The following is a 26,162-nucleotide window of genomic DNA, read 5'->3' on the forward strand; positions in this document are numbered from 1 at the left end:
CAACATATACAATCCTTGTAGTCCGTGATGAAAGCGACGTCAGGCAGGGACCAGCCGTTTTCTTGTGTATTTTAATCGACAGCGCTCATGTTTACTTGAGTAGCGAGTTAGATTGTCAATATTTGTCAAATTCATAATTTCTAACTCACATTTGAGGAGTTCCAATATCAAACATGTTTAGCAGCCAACTTGAAGACTCTCCACGAGTTCCTAACACAGCTGGTTGCAAAAGGTCCCTTTGGGAGGAGGTTTGTGCCGGTAAGATGACAACGCTGCCATCTTACATGCAATTTAAAGTCATTCAAATTTGGGTAATAATAATTGAAGTAATTGATATGGTGGCGAGTACTTACAGATGAAAATGTACGTGATCATGTTTACAGCAAATAAAGTCATATTTGTCTTCATGTGTTTCTTTGAAGACTTTGAAGCAGGACTGCCCTCTCCTCCCTGCCCTGTTGGGACCTGTTCACAACCCTGCAAAGGCAGCAACTCCTCTGCAAAGGTAAGCATGTCCACAGACTTCCTATTTTTTCATCGCTGCGTGGATTGTACATTTTATTGTACTTCAAAGTTAAGTAGCTAAATCATACTTGAGAAAATGTACTGTAATGTTTTTATTTATTTAGCTGTAAACATGTTTTATGCATGTACCACTACAGGGAGTCCGTGTACCACAAGTGGTGCTATACCACACTCGCCAAACTGATAATCATCATCAAATCATCAAGTAAAACGAGCTAGCACCACTAATTGTGAATAGTGATGGGATTTTCGGCTCGTTTGGGTGATCCGGTTCATTTGGATGCTCTTAAGCGGCTCTTTTAACTTGAGCTTTTTTTTAAATAATATTTACGACAAATTTTTCATACATTTTGATAAATGACTACTGACTGCAAATAGCAACAATTATCAAGCAAATAAATTTTTTTTGTTGTATTTTATTGAAAGTTAAAGAGTCTACAAACAATAAATAAGCAACAAAATTAAAACTTCAACCACAACAATCAAAATAACAATCAAATAACACAAATAGTGAGAAGTCATTTAAGTGCAACAACAGCGGTGGACAAAACAAACATTATAAGCTACTCACCAGGTCCAGGATAAAATACCTTGTTTTATTTCAAATTGGCATTCAGAAAAACTAAATTCTTCTTCTCTGTTTTCTCCTCCTCCTCTCTCTCTCTGACTGGTGGAAACGCGGCACACGTGCATGCCCTTGCCCCTCCCCTTCCCGTCTCTCCCTCTCTGAGCAGCGCAGCCAAACCTCACTTTAGACACGTGAAAAAAAGAAAGCGACATAGGAAGGAGAGCGAGAGCGAGAGAGAGAGAGAGAGAGAAAGAGAGAAAGAGAGGGGAAATGACAGAGGGAGGGAGGGAGCCGGCTCTCATTGTTCACTACCGGCTCGTTTGCGAACGACCCATCCCTAATTGTGAAGGCTTTGTGCAGATTGCAGTGACATGGCAACACATGGAGGTTAAAATCTGATTGGACAAAAAATAAATAAATAAATAAATAACATACATATGCTGGAAAAGAAATGCTATGAAATGAAGACGACAGTTTGGAATAAATACAATTTGATAGAACGAATATTAGAATTTAGATACAAATGTAGGTCAGTGCATTTGATAGTGTTGAGGCTGGCCGGACTTGCTTTCCCTGACCTTTAACCATCGAATGTGTAGGTGTTGGAGGATGAGGAGGAGGAGGAGAATGCACTACTGTTAGACCTGGACCCACTTCTGCACCACCCTGCCCATGCTGGTTTCTCCGTATTTGGAGTCCATCCTCCGCTGTGCCACAAAAAACCAGCTCACCCGTCTTTCTGTCCACAACCGTTTCAACGTAACATGACATCGCCATTTTGTTGGTTCTAATCAGATAAGCGTCCTCATTACGCCTTGTGTGCGGCAGATCCGGTCACGCAGTACATGGAAGAGAAGGTGTTCCCTGTGCTGGTGCCTGCACTTGAGGCTGTCCTGAAAGAAGCGGAGAAGCAAGGCTGTCTGCAGGTGTGCTCGTTTACATTTTGGACCAGACTGGTTTGCAGTTGAACACCAAAAATCACTCAAAACGGACAAATGGTGTCTTTGTAAATGTAGAATGGTTGACATTGTACACGTGTACCCAAAGTGGTAGGTGGTGAGAAAACAAGCATGACAATGTTAGGATAAATTGCATTGAAATTTCCTCTATACTTTTGCTGTTTATTAGATTTTAACTCTTTGACTGCCAGACGTTTTCAGAAACGGGATGTTGCCAGTGCCAGCCGATTTAAGCATTTTGACTGATCTTTCAAGGTCCACAGAAAATGTTGTGTTTGGACTATGGAAACACACATACTACCAAATGAAAGCTTGAACTCCCATCTTTCATCAGAAAAAAAAGTTTGTTTCTACCTTATTCCGTTCTTCAGTAATCAACAATAGAAAATGGTTAGTTTCACCGAAATGCTCTGTTTTGAAACAAAAAGTGGAGAAAAAGAGCTTTTTGTGAAATTATATTATTTCATGCACTCTAGTGAATTCTACACTTCTTTTTGTCCATGAATGATGCCACAAACACCTAAATAGTGCTTTACTTCTGCAAAACACTATCACCAACAATGAAAAAGTGTTTTTAGATTGCAAAATACGTTTATTTCCATTCCACAGTGTAACAATTTGACAAAACAATTTCGCAAACTATTTAAAAATGTGTGCAACTGTGGTACTATTTACAATTATGTGGATGTTTCAAATACAGTTTTTCTTTTTGTAACACTCCCCTGCGTGCAAGGAGAGGGAGCAGGATTTGAGTAGTTTCACTGCGATTGTCCCTTTCGCGTGCAGACGTTACACTTTCTTGACGGCCTTTTTTTCCGGGGAATAGCAAGTAGCAGACTGTACCCACTCCTCCGATGAATATGCATTGGACTCGTTGTACTCTTCGTCGTCCGATTGAACGTCCGCCTGAGCGTGCTCGGTTGTGCTCCTGGTTTTCCGGTGTTAGCATCGCTAGCCGGTGAACCTTTATGACGTCGTCATAGCCGCCGCATCAACGCTTCTAACTTCGGCGTCAACCTCGGAGTCACCATCATCATCATCGATATCAATGTGCTCTTTAGCGTTGGTCGATGCTTTTCGTCTTTGAAAAAAACTGCTCGAGCGTGAGCTGCTTGCAAACCGGTCGCCATGTTCTCTTCCCTTCCCCAGCCATTGTCCCCTCTAGCTCCGCCTCACGTCTTCTACTGACGCCTACCCAATCTTGTCAAAAGAGAGTCATTGCTGCCATCTAGGGGCCAAAAATAGTCATTAGGCTGACTAGATCTGCTTGAAACTTTCACCACAGCTGGCCAAGGCTTTCCTCCACCCGTTTCAAAAAAAATAAATAAAAAAATTGGATGACGTCTTTTAACGTCATTGGCGGCCCTCCGTAGGTTTTTACTTGACGTCTTTTAACGTCCATGGCAGTCAAAGAGTTAAGTGGGAAATTCACAATGGCATCTTTTTTTCCCATCCATTCACTTTCTACCATTTTACCTGTTTTTTTTATTAAAGCAATGTGTATTTTGTAGGACTGTACAGACTGTATATATCTCATTATGGTGGCAATAATACTTTAAAAAAACTTTGTTTTTGTAATGCTTTGCAATCATTCTACTAATGTATTTATTTGTGTTTCAGAAGAAGGTAATAACATTTAACCCCATTGACTTCCTGGTGGAGTGGCTCTACAAGTAAGTCTCGTGGATTCTGTCATGCCATATTCTTTTGTGGTCAAAAAGTTCAGTTGTGCCCTTGAACAGCCCTTTGAGATGAGCAGCCGTCTCATTTTCGAGGGAGCCTAAGGTGATGCGTTTGTTTCCATCTTTTCCTGCTCTCTCACTCTTTGCCAGTCACAATCCGCGCAGACAAGGACAGCCGCCCCGACAGTTCAACAACATCCCATTTGTCAGAGCCTGGCTCAGCATGCAGTGAGTGTTACTTTTTAAAGAATATTTCTAATGTTGGTTATCATCATCACATATCTACGACGGCGTATTAGGGCCACGTATAAAACAATTTTTAGAGGGCGGGGGCAATATTCTGAGAGAAAAAACTCGCAAATTTGCCACTTTAAAAACTTGTGAATTTTCGAGTGGCATCTTTGCGAGACAAAACTTATGAGAAATACACGTAGCGTACTACTCGACTGTTTGTGCCAATACTGTTCGGTCGGGTTTCCAAATAAGGAGATAGTAATTGCTTTAGCATAGATTCATCATATCATGTTAAGCATTCGCTCTTTGAAGCGTTGTTTACGGCCACTGGCCAGCAACAAAGACGCCTCGCTTTGCGAAGGTCCACACTCGGACGATCAAGTATTTAAGTTAATTAGTTACAATGTATATTTACTTGTACATTTATGTTTCCAGAATTATTATTTACACATTCATACATTTTGGTATTTTTTTGTACAAGTATCTAAATTGATGTGTCGAATCTGCTGCTCTCTGCCATTCACTTGCTTTTACCTATGGTATGCTAGCATCAGATTTTTGTTTGTTTATTTTTTTTTAAATAGCTTTATTTAAAAAATTGAAATCAAAAGCCAAACGTGGCAAACATTAAGCAAACAATCAGCACAGTACACAACAATCTCACAATAACAGTAAAGAAAAAGGGGGGGAAAGGAAAAAAAGAAAAGAAAAGAAAAAATATGTCAGGGGTCTTAAACTAAGAAATATTAAAAACACCACATTTCCAAAACAGATGCACAAGAGTCTCTGATTAGGAGCCACAGAAGGAGCAGTTCAGATCCATATCATAAATGCTAGCATCTGATTGGTTAGTGTTAGTCAGCTGATATGGAATCCTGAAGTGTTGTTGCTCTGGATGCGGTGAATGACGAGTAAAGTATTAATTAAAGAATTAATCCGTCTCCCTCCTGCCTTTTCATTTTATAAACGGTGTCACATTAACCACCAACGAATCATCACAATTAGACTTATACGTGTATTTCTCGTATGTTTCTGAGTTTTTTTTCCTCGTAAATCTGCCACTTTATAAACTCGCAAATTCGCGAGAGAAAACCTTGTAAATTTGCGAGTTTATGAAGTGGCAAATTTGCGAGGTTTTTTTCCTCGGAATATTGCCCCCACCCTCTAAAAAATATATATTTATACGTGGCCCTAATACGCCGTCGTACATATCTGTATCACGTCTGAACTTGATTTTTCGCACCTTGTTTCATTATGCAAATTACACGGCACTTTGTGTTGTCAGTCCGAGGCCTCCTATTCCTCTTTTCCTGCAGCTGAGTGACGAGCAGGCTGCTTTGATCATCCAGTCCTTCTGGAGGGCTTACAAGGTACGTTAGACAAGAACACAACGCTCATAAAGTATATTCACAATGTAGTTCAAGTGTTCAAAAGAGGTGGGATAGACCTTAAACTGTTGGTCAGCCAATCACAGGACGCATAGAAAAACATTCACACCTATGGACAATTTAAAGATAATAACACAACATGCTTGTTTTTTGGAAAGTGGAAGGAAGGCAACGTGCCCGGGAGCACACAACGTGAGCACACAGAACATTTCAAATCTATTAGAAAGGCTCGACTCCAGTGGAAACCAGCAGAGGGCGCAATTGGTTTGTGCTTTCACGATAGTTGCTCACTGGGCCTGCAGGGCGTAAACATCACATTCAGCATCTCCTGGGTTTATGTCATCAGCTGACGTCGGGTTTCATTCCCTCCCGCAGGGCTCCTGTGAGAAACAGTCCAGCACACAGTAACAACTAAAAAGCAGACATTTCCATACACTCAAATATATGTAGCTGCCATGTTTGTTTCTATTTGTTCATTTTCGTTTTCATGCACAGGAGAAATGCTTGGATGCAGATTCAATTGACTGGCGATAGGTGGCGGTAGAGAACCAGCTACCTATCATTTATCTTGAAAATGCTGTTTGTGCACTACTAATACGCTCTCTGCCTGAGCTCACTAAGTAAGACAATTCAGCACACTAGTAGAATGACTAGGCTCTCACTAGTGACATTTCTTACTATAGTTGGGCAAACTTGTCATGGACAACTGCATGTTTCTAGTGAGGCAAAACTGCACTAGTTGACAAATATGTGCTACTAATAAAACTACGAACGCAGTTGGCGCTAACTCTTCACATTTTATATTATGTTGCTGGATGTACTACTCGTACACAGTTGTCAACTAGTGCATAGTTTTGCCTCATTAGTAACATGGCTTCAGAAGGTACTAGTATAATGACCTTCAACTGCATATCAAACATATGGAAGAAATGCTCAAACATAAGAAAATGTATGCTAGTAGTGAAACGATGAGGATGTACCACACACTACTTCCACTACTTTGGGTCGGGTCCAGAAAGCTACTAGTATGGGGCACATCCCTGCTAGCTAGCTAGTTGTGGTAATGTTTGATTGTCTACTAGTGTGGCAAAAGTGGTACTAGTGGAACACACTTACTAAGACATTCATTGTATTCCTCGTGGAGGCCTTGAACACAGCACTGAAGGGCTGCAAGGTTGACGGAAGGTTTTGGCGTTGTTGGCACAAGAGGATCATAACTTATTTAAGATACACAAGATATTTTGGGCATGCGGTGACTCAGTGTGTGTGAGTCTGTGTGTGTGTCTGGGGGGTTGGTGATTATGCGTGTGTGGCACGTTGTGCCTTTGCAAAAAGCATGTGACCATTTATGGATGGAACCAATTATCAACTAACTAAATCTGTCTCATGGCTCCAGAATGATGTACAACTGCTCAAATTAATGGCGTCTTGACAAAGCTCAGTTTTGAGTGACGCCGGCAGGGAGGGATTACTGCTAATTATTGAGAGCTACTTCCAAGCTTATGCTTATCAAGGGGGGCAAAGGATTAGATTCGTTTCACGACATCTCCAATAATCAACATGTAGTTGTGACTTGAGATGCATGTTCAATCCGTTCTGTGACCACGCACGTATCACAAAGCATCTTTCGCCATTGAAATATATGGAAGTGCCATCAATCCATTTCAGACGCTTCCAAAACCCCCCAACAAGAACAAAAAATGCAATGTGTCTTTTAATAAGGAAAAGACCATTCTATTATGTTGTACTTAAAAAAACATACATTAATAGATAATGAAATAGAATGTGAATAAAACAGTTTGTACATCATGGTTAATTTGTTGTGGCTATACTGGTGAGTATGATTTGGCCACTAGGGGCAGTATGATACAGTCATGCACAGAGCCATATATGGGGTAGATGCCATGGACTTCCAGGTTTCACACATCAGCGTCCTTTCCGGCCATCAGATGGCCGCGTTCCATTACTCGCACCCCCACCCCTGCATCCCCCAACCGTGTCTCAGCTCTCTGAAATGTTTTGGACAGCTGAGACAGACACACTACACACTCGCACCTGTCAACGGGAATGCGCAACCGAGGGGCACAAAGGCGGCAAGCACTGGGACGCGGCCCACACGTCCCAAACCGGAACCGGAAGCAAAGTTGATGTGTAAAACCCAGAAGTCGGAAGTCCCGCCTCCTCCATGGCATATACCCCATTGAGAGAGTTTTGCCAACTCAGTTTCAGCAGGGTAACAAGATGGCTTCCCTATGTCATGTGACCAGCAGTTGACCAATCACGCTGATTGGTCAACTGCTGGTCACATGACATAGGGAAGCCATCTTGTTACCCTGCTGAAACCGAGTTGGCAAAACTCTATGTATGGCTTTGGTCATCCAGGCACAAATGATGAAGGATCATAAGCCATAATAATATTTAAGGTGTCTCGATTATGGTTTTAACCTTTACGCTAACGATTACATGAATTAGTTGCACATTGTTAAATGTATTAATTTTAATAATCTGTTGATTACTTTTTCGATTAATTGATGAATCTGATTTTAACTCTTTGACTGCCAGACGTTTTCAGAAATGGGATGTCGCCAGTGCCAGCCGATTTAAGCATTTTGACTGATCTTTCAAGGTCCACAGAAAATGTTGTGTTTGGACTATGGAAACACACATACTACCAAATGAAAGATTGGACTTTCATCTTTCATCAGAAAAAAAAGTTTATTTCTACCTTATTCTGTTCTTCAGTAATCAACAATAGAAAATGGTTACTTTCACCGAAATTCTCTGTTTTGAAACAAAAAGCGGAGAAAAAGAGCTTTTTGTGAAACGATGTTATTTCATGCACTCTAGTGAATTGTACACTTCTTTTTGTCCATGAATGATGCCACAAACACCTAAATAGTGCTTTACTTTTAACCCTAAAACACTTTCACCAACAATGAAAAAGTGTTTTTAGTTTGCAAAATACGTTTATTTCCATTCAACAGTGTAACAATTTGACAAAACAATTTCGCAAACTATTTACAAATGTGTGCAACTGTGGTACTATTTACAATTATGTGGATGTTTCAAATACAGTTTTTCTTTTTGTAACGCTCTCCTGCGTGCAAGAAGACGCCGCTGGACTCGCACAACAGTTTACTTTCACTTTCGCATTTGTCCGTTTCGCAAGCAAACGTTACACTTTCTTGACGGCCTTTTTTTCCGGGGAATAAATAGCAAGTAGCAGACTGTACCCACTACTCCGATGAATATGCATTGGACTCGGGGCACTCTTCGTCGTCCGATTGAACGTCCGCCTGAGCGTTGTGCTCCGTGTTTTCCGGTGTCAGCATCGCTCGCCCGTGAACCTTTTGTCATCGTCATAGCCGCCGCGTCAGCGCTTCCAACTTCGGCGTCAACCTCGGAGTTACCATCATCATCATCGATGATGATCATCGTCGTCATCAATGTGCTCTTTATCGTTGGTCGATGTCTTTGTAAAAAACGGCTCGACCGTGAGCTGCTTGCAAGCGGCTGCCATTAGGGCTTCTTCAGCCAATGTCCCCTCAACACTCTAGCCCCGCCTCACGTCTTCTACTGACGCCCACCCAATCTTGTCAAAAGAGAGTCATCGCTGCCCTCTAGGGGCCAAAAAGAGTCATTAGGCACAACAGACTTGATGGAAACTTTCACCACAGATGCGGAAGGGTTCCCTCTACCCGTTTCCAAAAAAAAAAAAAAAAAAAATGGGTGGACGTCTTTTAACGTCTTTGGCGCTCCTCCGTAGGTTTTTGCAGAACGTCATTTAACGTCTTTGGCAGTAAAAGAGTTAAAGAAAAAAACATTCTGCCCAAATTTCCAAAAGAAAAACATGACATTATTTCAAAGTGTCGGTGCATAAGGATTCAGTTACTAGTTTGATTTGTAGCATGTTCAGTGTTAGGAAACTGGAGAGGATGCTACATTGCATACAGGCTTTGTCATTTTTCTTTGAGTATAAAGAGTATATGCTGTAAGTATTGTTATTTTGTTTTTCTGCCTAACTGTTGCTTGTTGTGAATTGAGTTCACTGCCACCATGCAGTGCTGGTATCAGCTTATATCTCCAAAACCTCATACATATAATTTTATAGTTATACACCGTTCAACTATCACAGGCATATATTCTTTGTCCTCTGAGAAGAACTAATAATAATATTGTACTTTACAAAGGAGTAACTTGTGGCTATGTCATGTACTGTATATCCGTACTTATTACTGCCCCCAGATGGCTCAAATGTGCACACCAGAAGGAAAAGCTCAATGTCTATTGAACTGAAGCAAAATTCAATCTAATCCCATTCTGTATGTGTACCTAATGTTGTGTCCCGTGGCTGTATCCATTACAAACATTTTGCAGATGGAAATATGCAAATGAATTCCTGTTTGAGTCAGTCCTCTATTTTTATCAGCAAATATTTTTGACGTAATAATAGCCTCATAGGATTATCGTTTCTCGTCATTCAAATTTTCTGCTCTTGTCAGCTCTTCACCACCCGAAGCACTCCTCCTCGCATGCACACACACACACACACACACACACACACACACACATACTCTTACACTCTCTCGACTGTTATATAACCTGTGTGACGCAGCTTTGACTGCAATATAACAGAAAAATCAAGAAAAATGTGTGTGTTTGCTATTTTGCATCTGCATCAAAACATTGCGCAGTGTAGATGAATGGAAAACAAGCTCACGCTTAATGCGATTGTCTGTTGTCCTCGCTCCTGTCAAACTCTAGCAAAGACTGCGGGGGTCTCAACATATTACATAATCGCCTTTACACTGTGTGCCTTAGCACCGCTCGCTAATCCATTCATCCATGCATGCCTGTGACTGTAATGCACACACACATATGTATACTACTCACACCCACTCAGCTGATGGCGACGACTTCCCAGACTCTGTGGGAGACGGTCAACTGAGTGTGAGTTGGCACTGTGTAATAAACCGGCTTCACGTTTACGCAAGTCGGTGTGATTCACATCCACTGGACACACTTCTCCCTCCTTTACGTCTACCACAAATGACGTCCAACCAGTGTCGGGATGACAGCTTTCAAGCTATTTGGTTTGTTTTCTTTTTTTCTGAGAGGTTCTAACACGTGTAAGAACCAAAACATGCAAGCAAGAAGAGGAAAAAATAGAAAAGGAAGTTGTCAGCAAAGAAATTATGTAAAGCCTTTAATAATGCAAAGGATCTGGGAGAAAGCAGTTGGGGTTTAGCTCTCGGCTTGTCGAAGCGTTTCATGTGGGCCACCGAGTCACATGGCTGCCGTTGCCTTTTGCAATTACGGAGAAACATAATCATATAGAAATAGGAAATTGGAGCAGGTTGTTATTTTGACAGAGGTGTTGAGCCTGTTTGTGTTTAAACTTATATAAACAAACAAACACATGACTTGGCGCAGCATGCAAATGCTGCATTACTTGTTAAAGCAAAAGTAAGGAATAGTTGTGGTTTGCTCCGAAACAGTTGCTGTCAGCGTAATTTGAATTTTAAGCCTAATACGTGTATTTACCACAAGCTAAAATAAATCAGCGCATTAAAAAGCGTGTTAAAACTCACTTGGATCAGAACGTAATTCCCTCTGGAAGAAAAGTTAAGTCTCTGACTTGACATGCAGCGTGTGGTCAGGGGCACCCAATGGCTTGGCCAATTAAGTTTAGAGCGCCACGTAGTTGCGGGCGTATAAAAGCCAGGCGACAACCCGGTGGGATATATTTAAGTGGTTAGGTTTTAGCGGCTCAAACGTGTTTATGTTTAGGCATAAGACAGATAAGAGACATCCATTTTTCTCAGGACGTAGATTTGATTGACAGTTGAGCGGGGCGTGGTTTCAGCGCATGGAGTGTACACCCACAGTGTTTGGCAGCGGAGAGAATGACTTGTTTTTTTCACAATTTGAAACAGCATTTCATAGACTCGCTGATGCATTTATGTTCTTTTTAATCCTTCAAATTCGCCAGGTTTGTTAACAACACTGTTCTCTTTAGTGTGCCAAATTTCTCAAAGGCATTTTTAATTAACTTTACAGGCACTTTTAAGTCTACATTCATTGGCTGAGCCAAGTTGTCCGAGTGCACTCGTCATGCGCCATTTTTTGTAAAAAAAAAAAGTGGGCCAGCGTGAGTGCTGATTCCACTTGACATAAGGGTGAAAAGAGCAGAGAGTGGCACATAAACACACACACACACACACACTGCCGTTCACCCAGTTTGCTGTGGAGTCAAGAGCAGAAGTAGGTCTGCATTTCCGGCTGAATGAGCCGCTTGCCACCATACATGAATGGTTTGAATAGAAGGCCCACGCGTGGCCACGTTCATGCAAGAATTCTCCAAATACACACACGGACTCCCTGAAGACTCCGCAACACACTTGTTTGGTAGAATTTTGCCAATTTTGTCAAGTGGTCATCGTAAATGCTTAAAAGACTGCAAGTCGAACTCTTAATTCATTCATGGTTCATTTTCCTTTCTTTTATCGTAAGGCTAAGCTATAAGAGTAAAACATCCATCCATCCATAATCTGCTGCTTATCTAGAGTCGGGTCGGGGGGCAGCAGCTTTAGCAGGGAAGCCCAGACTTCCCTCTCCACAGCCGCTTCAACCAGCTCCTCCGGCGAAATCCCAAGGCACTCCCAGGCCAGCCGAGATACATAGTTTCTCCAGCATGCCCTGGGTCGCCCCCGGGGTCTCCAGTTGGTGGGACATGCCCGGAACACTTCTCCAGGGAGGCGTCCAATGCCCGAGCCACTTTAACTGGTTCCTCTCAAGCAGAGGAGCAGGTTCAACTCCCAAGTCCCATCCCAGATGACCGAGCTTCTCCCCCTACCTCTCAGGGAGAGCCCGGACACCCTGCGGAGGAAACTAATTTTGGCCGCTTGTATCCGGGATCTTGTTATTTCAGAGTCCGCATCACAGCAGACGCTGTCCTGATCTGCCCGTCGAGCTCCCACTCCATCCTGCCCTCACTTGTGAACAAGACCTCAAGATTATTGAACTCCTCCACTTAGGGCAGGACCTCATTCCTGACCCGGAGAGGGCACGCCAACTGAGGACCATAGTCTCCGATTTGGAGGTGCTGATCTTCATCCCAACTGCTTCTCACTCTGCTGCGAACCGCTCCAGTGAGAGTTGGAGATCACGGCTTGAAGAAACCAACAGCACCACATCATCCGCAAAAAGCAGAGAGCCACCAAACTGGACCCCCTCAACGCCTCCGGCTGCGCCTAGAAATTCTGTCCACAAAAATATAGGAACAGAGTCGGTGACAAAGGGCAACTTTGGTGGAGTCCAACCGTCACTGGGAACAAATCCGACTTACTTAATGTGGACCAAACTCTGACACTGGTTGTAAAGGGACCAAACAGCCCGTATCAGGGAGCTCGGTACCCTGTACTCCTGAAGCACCCCCCACAGCACTTCCTGAGGGACATTGTCGAACGCCTTTTCCAAATCTACAAAACACATGTAGACTGGTTGGGCGAACTCCAATGCACCCTCGAGGACCCTGCCTAGAATGTAGAGCTGGTCCACTGTTCCACGGCCGGGATTAAAACCACACTGCTCCTCCTAAATCTGAGATTCGACTTCTCAATTGACCCTCCTGTTCAGCAAATCTGAATAGAACGTACTAGGGAGGCTTAAGAGTGTTATCTCTCTATAGTTGGAGCACACCCTCGGGACCACCTCCCTGGTCTGCCAATCTAGAGGCACTGTCCCCGATGTCCACACAATGTTGTAGAGGCGTTTCAACCACAACAGCCCCACAACATCCAGAGCCTTAAGGAACTCCGGGCGGGTCTCATCCACTCCGGGGGCCCTGCCACCGAGAAGCTTTCCAACCACCTCAGTGACTTCGACCCCAGAGATAGGGGAGCCCACCACAGAGTCTCCAGACCCTGCTTCCTCAAAGGAAGGCGTGTCAGTGAAATTAAGGAGGTCTTCGAAGTATTCTCTCCACCGTCTCACATCATCCCGAGTCGAGGTCAGCAGCACCCCATTTCCACTTATACACAGTGTTTATGGCGCACTGCTTTCCTCTCCTGAAACGCTGAATGGTGGACCAGAATTTCCTCGAAGCCGTCTGTACTGTAAGTGGTTTTCCATGGCCTCACCAAATTCCTCCCAAGCCCGAGTTTTTGCCTCAGCGGCCACCGAAGCTACGTTCCGCTTGGCCAGCCGGTACCTGTTAGCTGCCTATAAGTCACACAGGCCAAAAAGGCCCGATATATGACTTCTCTTCAGCTTGACGGCATCCCAGCCACGACAGACACCGACCACCTTACAGCCACAGCTCCGATCGGCCGCCTCAACAATGGAGGAACATGGTCCACTCTGACTCAATGTCCCCCGCCTCCTCCTGAACAAGGGTGAAGTTCTGCCGGAGGTGGGAGTTGAAACACTTTCTGACAAACGTTCCCAGCAGACCCTCACAATACGTTTGGGTTTGCCTGGTTGGACTAGCATCCTCCCTCACCATCGGAGCCAACACAGCACCAGGTGGTGATCAGTTGACACCTCCGCCCATCTCTTCAACCGAGTGTCCAAAACATGTCGATGTCACAAAGTCGATCATTGAAATGTGGCGTGCACATATTGACACCTTTATGATTGAACATGGTGTTCATTATGGACAATCCGTGACGTCTCACTGTAGTTGTCCACGTGAGCCAGTCCCCAGGCAAAACGAGGGAGCCCCTGGGGGAGCGCTCTCCAACACACCTTCCAAGGTCTCCAAAAAGGATGGGTACTCTGAGCTAAGACTAAAACATTTATGTCAATTAAACAATTGTTTGTATTTCTTCAAAAAATACATGTAGAGGACCTTGATAAAATAATCACGTGTTAAATTGCAATTGCAATATTGAGGAAATGGAAAAAAATGATTACGGTTATTTTTCAAAACTCTATACCAGCTGATAAAACTCCAACTTTTTTTTTCGCATTCCTTGACTTGTTTTTCTGTGGGAAAGGTCGTGCAGGTCGCTCACTTGGATGACGACAGCGTGAGTCAGCGAAAAGTGAACAGGCGAGTGAACATGTTGACTGAAGGCATAGCTGCACGCCGGCAGAGTTGAATTGAGTCCCAGGCAGCTTTGCGCCAAACAAAAGGCCGCGCGACGACAGGCCAGAGTGTCACTTTGTGGCTTTTGAAGTCGGAATGTGCAACATGCCTTTGACTCTCTAGCACAGGATTATTTTCACTGTTTGCCTGTATTTCGCGCGGTGGAACCTCCAAAGTCCAACCCAGTTCATTCTGTGACAGTTGTCCCATTGGATTAATGTTAATTAATTTGCTCCAGATTTAAACTGTCACCCATGTAAAAATTAATTAATCGCGCAGGCCATTTTTTAAGTAACATTTCAGCATTCCTCACTGTTTTAAGACTATAAATAGAAGTTTTGCAAGTATAACCACTTAACATTAGTCTTTTATTACCACTTAGTAAGAAAACATTCCAGCATGTCATCGGGTATCATAAGAAAACATTTTGAGCATTAAGAACTCTAAAAACCTTTGGTTCAAAAATAACCCAACTATGGGTCAAAAATGGACCAATCCTCTACTCAACTCAATTTGACTCAACTAAAAGTCAAGAAATTGGTCTTTTAGTGTAAAACAACACATAAATATTGGTCAGATCCGTTACTTGGGTCAAAAAATTGGGTCATTTTGTATCAAACAACCCAGAAAGTTGGATCAAATTGACCCATAAAGTGGATCGGTCCATTTTTTTTTTTAATATAATTTTTTTCTGGAGAGCTCAGTATTGTTCATTCGGTAATTTTACCGATTTCACATGTCATCATCATTGCTCTCTTTTTTGTATTTTATTTATTTTTTTGTATGTGGGTGAGTATGAGTATGTGCATGTGTGCATGCGTGTGTGTGTATTCATTAGTTCACCTAAAACCTATTAAAAAATCCCATACCGTTCACCTAAACCGAACACTTCCAGCCAGAGTCGCGAAGCCGTCAGGAGACCCGAGGAAGGACCAAAGAAAAGAAAGGAAAGTGAAATCCAGCACCGACCAGACACCACCCACCAGGCCACCAACCAGAGTCCTTCACCAACCCCAGAGACATCTAAATTCCAACAAATCAGGGAGACCTCAAGAGACCAAAGGAGAGACTGAGGAGAGGAAGGAACGACAGACGAAGCAGAGTGAGATCCACAGACACCAGCCTCCACCGATTCAACGACCTGAGGAAGAAGCAGATTGTGTCTGAGTTTCGATAGATGCTAGTGTGGTGGATCTGGCATGCATGAAAATCTCCACCAAAGAGGGGAGCCGTCGACCCCTGCCAGGACAGAGCAAGCGCAACACCTCAGGGCCCCCCAGGCCGCGGCAGCGCCAAAAGACGACCCCCGGGCCCCGCAGGGGCCACCGGCCGGAGAGCAAACCCAGGAGCAGGAGCGCCCCCCCACCCCAACACGGCCCGCGCCCCCAACCCAACGCAGCAGGACGGGGCACTGCAGGCCCGCCAGGCACCCCACCGGTCCACAGCCCCCGCTCCCCCCACAACCCCCCGCCCCCCATCCACCCCAACCCAGCCCCAGCCGCCCCCAGACCCCCAAACCCCCATACACCCTCCTACCCGCAGCACCCGCCCCCACCACCACCACAACCCCTCCAACCAGCGGGGAAAGGCCCCAGTCGTCACTCCAGCGTTCTTAGTGAAAGCTAACCCTGTTACTGAGTTCGCCAGCTCGCGAACTCTACCCCTAAACCTTGAGTGTGACCCCACCCAGTGTATATACAAGTATGTCTGTGTGGTGCATTAAAATTGGGAGCAGGTGAACCGGAGCAGAGGGAAATGATATCCCCATGCTCCGATGCACCCGCCTCCCAGGCATGTCAGTGAGTGTATGAGGTGCATTAAAAAAATAAATAGGTGGGGGGGTGGCGCGGCGGGGACATGGACAGGGGACCGCAGCACTGCTCTATACTGCAGTCTGCACCAATTGATGAGGTCCACCGGAACGGGGCGAGCACAACACCAACCCTACCGCCCCCAGGGCGCCGAGACCCGGGCCACGGATGGAGCCCCCGGCCCAGGGGAAGGGGAGGAAGGCGGACAGGGGAGGTGGAAGGGACGGGGGAAGGAGACAAAAAGAAGGGCAAGGGGCAGCGGCAGGGTCGCAGAGAGAGGGGGAGAGGAGGAGGAAGGGTGACGAGGGAGAAGGGACAGGGAGGCGGAGGACGGGCGGGGAGAGGCGAGGAGGGAGAGGCAGCAAGGGGGAGGAAGGGGGAGGGGAGAAAGAACCACGGGGCACCCCGGTGGCCCACAGGCCCCGAACCGCATCGCCGGGCCCACAGCGACGGACATCGCCGGAGCGGCGCCGCCCCGCACACCAGGGAGAGCCCCGCAACGCAGCACCCCCCAAGAGACCCAGGGAACGGCCAAGATGCAGCCGCCACCCAGCAGCCAACATAGGGGCAGACCCGCCCACGCCCAGCCAGGGGGGGACAGCACCTATAGAATTAACCCCCTGGCATGCAGTGAATCCGAATATTAACCCTTAGTGCCCATTGGAGGTGAATCTGCTCGATCCTGTTGGCAGCAACTGGTTTCCTGACTATAAAAATACAACCATTAGTTACAAATTGCCAAAGACAGAAACATCAATGTAAGTTATCACGATGTGGTGGCTCTCTCTAACAGGCAGAATTAAGTAACCAGAATTAGGTTAAAAAATTCTATATACGTATACCATGTTTCTATAAATTTTGCTATTTGTTTTTTATTTGAGGCAGATATTTTTTCCATTAAAATGTGATTTATGAGGAGGTTAGACCATTGGTCGATATTCAGAGTTTGTTTATTTTTCCAGTTAACAAGAATTGTTTTTTTTGCGATAGTAAGGGCTACAAGTGTAGATTGAAATTGTCTATGTGGTAAGTCAGTTGATGTTAGGTCACCTAGCAAACACAAGTTTGGAGATAAAGGTATCCTACAGTCCAAGATAGCGGAAAGTTTTTTAAGATTTTAGTCCAGAAATACATAACCGGAGTACATAACCATAAAGCATGAAAATAAGTGTCTGTAGTGTTTTGTAAACATTGGAGACAAATGTCGGAGTCTGAGAGTCCCATTTTCTTCATCATATATTGAGTAATGTATGTTCTGTGAATAATTTTATATTGGATAAGTTGTAAATGTGTGTGTTTTGTCATTTTAAATACGTTTTCACAAACTTCAATCCAAAAGTCAGATTGCAGAGCTATAGACAAGTCTGTCTCCCATTTCGAGATGGGTAAAGACATTTTATCAGTATATGAAAGTAACTTATATATTTTTGAGAGTTTTTTTGTTGTTGTCGGAGAAAGCTTGGTAATATCTTTAGCTAAAACCGGCGGTTGGAGCGTACCCCGAAGTGTTGGAATTTGTTTCTTTATCATATTTTTAACTTGCAGATAATGTAAAAAAAAATCTGTTTTTTTATTTTGTATTTTTGGAGCAAAGATGTATATGATATAAACATATTATCTGAGAAGAGATGGTGGAGATGTGTAATTCCTTTCTGCTCCCACACACCTAAATAAAACGGTTGCTTGTTAAGTTGAAAGTCGGGGTTATGCCATAAGAGAGAAAGTCCACAGGGCTCCACTTGGGCTTTTGAAATTTGTAGTGCCTTCCACCAGGCAGTCAGGGTGGCGGAAATCATTGGGTTTTTAAAACAATTATGTCGCTTAATCGATGTTGTAATAAAGAGTAAATCTAGAAGTCTGAGGTTATTACAATCCTTCTGTTCTAGTTCCAGCCAACAGTTAGTATCTCTGTTGGGTTGTGCCCATAGAACGATATATTGTAGCTGGTTAGCTATATAGTAGTGCATAAAGTTTGGTGCCTCTAGACCACCTTTGGATTTACTTTTCTGAAGAGTAGATAGACTAATCTTCTGCTTTTTTTTTACTCCAGTAAAATCTTGTAACGGCTGAGTCCAACAACTGGAACCAGTTAGCCGTAGGTTTAAATGGAATCATTGAGAAAAAATTGTTTATTTTGGGTAAAACTTTCATTTTAATGGTGGCTATTCATCCTATTAGAGAAATAGGAAGATTATTCCAGCGCTCCAAGTCACTATAAATGTTATCCAGAAGTGGAGAAAAGTTTAAATGAATTAAATCAGTTAATTTAGGTGAGATTTTTATACCTAAGTATTTTAAATTACCTACAGGAAATGAGTAGTGTGGGTCCTGCCTTGCAGGGTTCCATGAATTTTCTGTAATAGGTAGAAGTGTTGATTTTGTCCAGTTAATAGAATAATCTGATAACTGTGAGAATTTAGTTATTAAGTTAAATACTTCCCCTAACGAAATAGGAGGCTTTTCTAAATAAAGTAAGATATCATCGGCATATAGATTAATTTTATGTTCTGTTACCCCATAGTGAATTCCTTGAATCCTTCTTTCCTGGCGTATGGCTAATGCAAGTGGCTCAATAAATATTGCAAATAATAAAGGGGACAGTGGACATCCCTGTCTTGTGCCTCTCTGTAAAGTAAAGCTCTGAGATATAATCCCATTAGTAGTAACTGTAGCTTTAGGAGAATCATATAATACTGATACCCAGTGGATAAATGATTTCCCAAAGCCAAATTTATTTAAAACAGCAAAGAGGAAGGACCAGTTAACTTTGTCGAAAGCTTTTTCTGCATCCAATGATATAAAAACTGCTATTAAAAAATATAGCCGGATAACCATCCGGGCCAGGTGCTTTGCCATTAGGCATACTATCTAGAGCACTGTTCAACTCGTTTATAGTAAGTGGCGCATCTAACATATCTTTATATTCATTAGTTAACTGAGGTATATTAAAGCTACTGATGAATGCCTCAATATACTCAGGGTTAGGCTTGTTAGTTTCTGAGTATAGGTTGCGATAATAGTTTATAGTAATAATAATAATAATAATAATAATAGTAAAAATTTGATTAATTTCTTCTGGTGATTGTGTGCATTCACCAGTTGTCCTTTTAATAGCCGTGGGATTGGTCCATTTTTTGATCCGCAATTGGGTGAATCGAGCAACCGTTCCATGTACAACCTTCTTCAAGCCAGAAAATCAAAACAAGAAGTTTACTGGAGGGTCACATATGTGTGATGATGATGATGATGATGATGATGTTATGCGTTTGTGTTGTATGTAGGTCAGGGCACAGCCTCATGTGCAGGAGCTGCGGCAGTGGCAAAAGAACCTGAGGGTAACCCGTGACATTCCCAAGGCCGTGACGGAATTCTGGACTCGGGTAGAGAAGCGAGGTGAGAGGAAACGCATTGCAATGGCGTCGCTCAACAGCACGCTAACGCATGTTCACCACCATGTTCGCACCAGCTACGGTGCAGCTGTAGCGTTCTGCGCATTGTACAGTCAGAGAGGCGGCATTCATCTCAGTGTAGCGCGGAAGCCAAAAGGATGAGGATGCGTGGCAAAGACACATTAGGAATGAGGGCAGAGATGAAGGGAGGGAAAGAAAGGAGGAGAAAGACGACAAGCCAAGAAGAGAGGAAATGTCTTCAGGGCTCGGCGTGTTTGTGTGCATGTGTGTGAGAGGCAGAACGAGGATAGGAGCTGGGTACATGCATGAGAAGAAGAGGAGATGCAGAGGAAGTAAGGTGGGTGGGGGGGGTGGTCATGTCTTATATCTTTGTGCGGAACCTCGGTCATCTTACTCTAAAAACAGTTTTGCCAAAGATAACCCAAATTGCACTCTGAAAACAATTGTTGTTTTGTACTAAACAACTCAATTTTTGGTGTTTTCTGGCACAAAACAACCCATTTTTGTTTTTTTGTAGGTTGTTCATTGGACACAACTTTTAGGGTTAAATGAATAACTCAAAGGGCCCTATTCTTATATATGGGTGCCCGTAAACTCAGCATAAAAACGCTTAGATGCTTATTTTCGTGCCGGGATGAGTCTAGTTTAGCATTCTAGTGAATTTGGTAGACGATGTTATGCCACAATAGTTGTTCCAGTGTATTATATTGCCTCTTGGTGACCAAAAGTAGACTAGGTTTTAGACTAGCTAAAAGCAGGTCTAAATGTTGGTACAGGTGGTGTAACGCAATTTTGTTGGATTTGATCGAGGCGCAGGCAGACATGATTTTGAGCTTTACGTACGTGTTTTGTGGATTTCTTCTAACAACGTGGCACAGTCTCTCTGAATCAGTGAAGATATCAATTAATTGAACAAACAGTGATTTCTTGCAAAGTCCTTCCGGCATGTAGATGTGCACCTCTCTCTGCGCTGATGGGAGCCGCTTCGATTGGCCGGAAATCGGCTATGTTCCTTCCCACAAAGGAGGTAGTCAAGCAAAATGCCAAAAGAAAGAAAAACTCCCATTTACACACACATTTAGACTGCGCTTGCACCAGGGCACAGAAATAGGGCCCATCAAATTTGGGTTATTTTTGAACTAATAGTTTTTAGAATGCACCTTTTTGTGTGGCCTTTTTAGTACAAATTTCTGTCACAGCTAACATATACTCCCCGCGCGCACACACACACACACACACACAGTGTTTGTTTTACTATCTTTGTGGGGCCATCTCATTGACATAATGCATTTCCTAGCCCCTCCCCCTAACCCCAACCATCAAAAACGATTGCCTACCCCCATTCCTTACCCTAACCTCAACCATAACCCAATTCAAACCTAAACTCTAAAACCAACTCTTGACCCTCAAAAGGAGGTCTAAACTTGTGGGGCTCAGCAAAATGGCCCCACATGGAAGGGTGGGCCATTTTGCTGAGCCCCACAAGTTTAGGGTGTGAATTCCTGAAACGTTGGCCCCACTATGTAACAAAAACAAGTGCACACACACACACACGCTCCTAATCCAAAGCATACCACATCATGTGTCAACGCCATCCATCCATCCATCAAAAGGAAGAGGTCAAAGTGTAACACCATCATCATCAACATCATCATGGTTCACAAGTTCTCTCTCGATCTCACTCTTCATCCATCCACCAGTTCCACCATATACTGAGAGGAACAGTTGGTGACCCAAAGCATACCACATCATTACCCTCTACCTACACACCCCACTTTTGCCAAGACTGGTACCCTTCTATGGGGGCATCACCAAAATCAGGCCAAGAAAAATCCAAATCCACTTGTGTGGTGACTCCTTGAGATGATGCTGACTAAGCAGCGTGCTGTCCCCGCCTGACTGTAAACGCTGCCGGTTTCGGCTCACGCACATTCCTCACCACGGGATGGCTGCTGACCTGACATTCTATCTAACTGGGGACGGGGGGGCTTCAGCGAGTGACTGTCAGCTGCCCCCGTCCCCCACAGCCCCACTCTCCCCTTTCCAAAGCACAACAGATGGATCAGCATGTGAGTCAAATCAGTTTGATTCCACTCTTGTTTAAGATGTGTGGAAACATAAAAAAAAACAAGCACAGAAAAGTGGGATTATTTTTGGAAGCCACCCCTCCCCCCACCCACTTCTTCCCTTCCCTTCCCCTCCCTGACCGCACGCTCGCTCGCTCACTCTCCAAGCCGATCGGGCAACAGCTGCCATTTCACATTTCACAGCACGATGTGCGCATCAGTCAGGCGGAAAAACAATAAGCTGCGTGAGTGACCCGCAGAGGGACCCGCGCTGATCCTTTGAGGGCACGAGGTGAAGGAACGGAGGGCAGGTGCAGCTCTCTGCACCTCATCAATCACGTCACGCACGGCTTGCCTGTGACATGATGGACGCATGATGCCACTCGGATCATCCGAGTCTTCCAAATGGTTTTGAAAGAAAACAGACACAAACGTCGCTAATGGAAAATCATGTGCCATGCATCTGGCATGTACACAAACATGAATCCATGTTACATAACTGTATTCAGTGGTTGAATTATTCAATACGATATAAATAGAGAAGAAAAGCAAGTCCTCGTTGGAAGCGTTCTTGTGCACAATCACCCACAGACTAATAAGATGTACCTTTTGTTCGTCCGCAGTGGGGACAACCATGACAGAGACCACTGAAAGCACAGAGTCGGACAATTCCGACTTGTGCGTCAGTGTGCTCTCTCCCGCCCCGCTAAGCATGTCTTTCCACACCCCACTGATCACCCCGGATGGCGGTGAGCGACTGATGCCCAGCCTGCCCAGCCTGCCCAGCGTGGATGAGCTGGAATGCACGGAATCGGTGTCCAGGTCCTCGGCAACATCGTCTCCCACTTAGAGGACACAAATTTCAAGTTTCAGGACTGGTGTCAATAGAAATGCAATTCAAAATGCGAGTTTTCGGCTTTGTGCGGGAGTTGTGGCAGAAAAACTCGCGGTTGCTACACTCTGACAATATATCTGTTCACAATGCCCTGAGCATCTGACAGTTCCTAGCAACCGCCCAACCACAAGCTTTTTCGAAGTCATGGATGATATCAAGATGATGACAAAGAATGCTTCCAGGATTGCATGAAGTCACAGCCGAAGAGGATGGAAAAATGTAGTCTAGTATACTATACTCGAGTATACTCTTGGGAGATTACTTTTCTTTTGGATTTTAGATGTCTTTTGTGACGTCAGTCCTGGAACGTTTCTGACACACGTATTGCAAAGTGTTTCACGTAATTAAAATGAGTGTTTTTCCGATACCGTTTTTTGGCCCCCGATACCGATTCCGAGACCCAGCTTTATGCCGATACCTAAGTCTTTTTCAACATGAAAAAGCTGTCCTGCCATTGGTTCAGAGCATTCAAGGGCCAATAGGATATCTTAGCTTGGCATGCAGTGAACATATCACACATCAGTGAATGTCGTGCAAAGTCCTATATTAACGTCAGAATTAATGGTATCGGCATGTTACTTGTTAGTACTCACCGATACCGATACCACAGTTTTAATGCAATATGGGGGCCTCTGCCGATACCAGTATCAGTATCGGAACAACACTACTTAAAATGCAGTCATCCATTCATAAAGTCTAGAATCACAATGTTTTACATTTAGCTCCTTGATAGAGAACCCAAAGTTGTGAAAAAAATGTATACTGTAGTGAAATAATTGAACAGATGACTAGAGAATGTTGAATTTGGTTCATTCTGAAATGTCACCTTAAAGCCCAAACTTCTGAACTTGTTGTAAGTGGTTCATGTTTCCAAATCCAAATTTGGCTGAAGACAGGCAAAAACTGCATCTTGGACAAGAGGCGTGTGCGGCGTAGTCCCTTCAGACCCCATTTTTTTCCTGCTGGGCAAAATTATTTTTTTTGGGTGCTGATTTTTACTCTTTTCCCACATAGGAACAACATGGAATTTATTTTATTTATTTTGTGGGGAGTGTATCTCATGTTTTTAGTATAATATGGCTTAAACGTGTTGTAAACTTACCAAGCTTATAACATTTAAACATGAATATCATACAAATCGACTTGCAATTGTGATTGGTTCGTTAAGATCCAATCATGAACCAGAAGTGTTGACCTCATCCAAATGATGCGTTTTATTGGCTTAGACACGCGAATATGTCGTGTCCACTGCAACCATCTATGGGTCTGAAGGGGCCACAAAGGTTGAGCTTACAGCCTAATTCTTTTAGCGTTTACAAGGCTGTTAATCAGTCGTAGATGGATGTCACGCTGACCCCAAGGCATCCGTCACACGGGCCATTAAAAAGCTTGTAAGCAATCAAATGCAGCAAAGTGGGGGGTTTCATGCTGTGATATGCGCGTCCAATCGGCTGATTTGCTTCCATTGCCTTGTGCATGCTGTCAATCTCGCTGTACTTCCGCTTCACGTGTCATCATACTGTCGTTATGTCAACAGACACTTATTGTATTAATAAAAAGATTTTTTAAATCCAAAATGTTCCACTGAGGCCAGGAAGTGAGAACAGAGGAAAAGGGAGACTCCATTGTGCAGAGCTTCACCTTCTGTCCTGTTTATCAGGAAACCTTCCCCTTGGGGAAGCAGGTGATAAAGAGCAGCTTTATCTTTCTTTCAAAACTTACATTGACCACCAATATAGAAACAAATAAATTGTCTAATATTGGGGGATTAAAAAATAGAGATATAAAAAATCTGTTTCTCCACCCACTCAATCTTATACTTAAAAAAAAAAATAAAAAAAATATATATATACACACACACACGCCTCAGGTGTGAATTATTATATGATAAATGTTTGTTTGTTTATTAACAATTAAACTCACTTGTAAATTTCAAAGTATAAACCCAGAAAAGTATTGTTGTATATTTATATAAATAATTGCATAAATATCAAATTTAAGAAAGTCACAATTTTTTTTTTGTGGATACTAATTTACACTTCATTAAATTTAATTATCATTAATTGGTTATGAAGACTTGTCTTCTTTCTGCTCCATTTAATTCTAGATCAGAGAATTTATATTTATATTATGTTGTTAATTTCTTTTATTTAATGAAAAAAAAAATCATTAGTACCCTTCTTTCACTACTTAGTACTTACCAACTTTTTTTTTTAAATCGGTTCTTTTTTTTTTTTTACTTGACTTTTTTTATTTTAAAGATATTATCATTCTATGCAGTTATGATGCACCGTGTTTTTCTGTAAGTATGTTTCATTGTTGATCTGCTCACTGGCAGGTACAAATGACATGACAGAACTACTGTTAAAGAGTGAGGATGTGTGGCGTCCTTTTCGCCTCCAGTTAAAGTAAGCACATGTTTTGGTCATTTGAAGGTTTGTGGCTGTTGTATTTTGCAGTGAACTGCATCTTGGTGAGAGCTGTTGCAAATATTTTGCCTTTCACAGCTCTGGATCAAGTCAAGAGAATATGGCTAAATGGTCAGTTTCTCTAATTTAGCTATTTATAGGGATGTTTTGGAGTAAAATGAAGCTTTTTATGACATTTCACTTCTTACTAGCAACATTCTGTTAACTCCCAAATTCCAAACACAAATATATTGTAATTAGTTTGTGTACCTAATGTGGCTTTTCCTGCTCTTAATCGACAAAAAAATGTTGCCACATGAGCTATCCTGGCTCTTTCCCGTCTTTGCGGCACAAAGTAGCCATTTTATGTAGCGTGGCCTCGTGATAAACGGCTGATGCACAACACCTGGCCGAACAGGACGACGAGGGTCATGGATCTTCCTTTGCGGACGCTTGGGAGCCTGGGAGGCAGCTGGTGCATTTGTTGGACGACATGATAAAATGATCCATTTCATTCTGAGGATATGTGATAGTGCGCAGTCGAGCACCGGGCCTGACTGAAACCGGATCGCAGCATTTGGGCAGCAGTCTGCGCCAGTAAAAGTCTTGGGGCTCCATTAGATTTGTCTAGTAATGTCATCACCACATATCCCAGTCTGGACTTGTACCCACATAATGCAGGATCATCTTTAATAGTGCGGTAGGGACTACAACATATGGCAAGTCTCCACACTTTAATTAATCTGGAAGGTGCTATGTGCTGCTGTTTTGGTTAGCACAATAGCAATATTGAACAACGACAATAACCGATACTAAACCTACAAAAAAATTTCACCCCTGTTGGGCAGAGAGGCATTTTTTCCTTCTTGATGATACACCGAGTCACTACTTGAGAAAAATGTGTACATAGACTAGGAATCAATTGATTTAGTTTACATATATGGCACTGGTCAATATATCGGATAATACAAATATCAAGCTTGTATGGATTTCTAATCATTTCAAATTAAAGGCACCATATAAATATGTGTACTGTCGAATTTCTGCAATGTGCAATTGTGTGTAACCAGATTTTTCTTTGTTTAGTGCATGAATATGGAGGGCCAAAACTGCCAAAATAAAAAA

At 43.2% G+C, this 26,162-nt stretch overlaps 1 protein-coding gene across 1 annotated transcript; it reads left to right on the forward strand.

Moving 5' to 3' along the window:
- Positions 1–28: 28 nt before the first annotated feature.
- iqck (IQ motif containing K) lies at positions 29–26,061 on the forward strand. The gene is made up of 9 exons (XM_077559158.1): positions 29–258; positions 423–505; positions 1,693–1,852; positions 1,922–2,019; positions 3,673–3,725; positions 3,885–3,962; positions 5,254–5,338; positions 19,540–19,651; positions 22,358–26,061. Exons 1-9 carry the CDS (start codon positions 174–176, stop codon positions 22,582–22,584), a joined length of 981 nt encoding a protein of 326 aa, XP_077415284.1. The 5' UTR covers positions 29–173; the 3' UTR covers positions 22,585–26,061.
- The last annotated feature ends 101 nt before the right edge of the window (positions 26,062–26,162 follow it).

Source organism: Vanacampus margaritifer, chromosome 2 (genome assembly GCF_051991255.1).
Source record: "Vanacampus margaritifer isolate UIUO_Vmar chromosome 2, RoL_Vmar_1.0, whole genome shotgun sequence".
Classification (NCBI taxonomy): Eukaryota; Metazoa; Chordata; class Actinopteri; order Syngnathiformes; family Syngnathidae; genus Vanacampus; species Vanacampus margaritifer.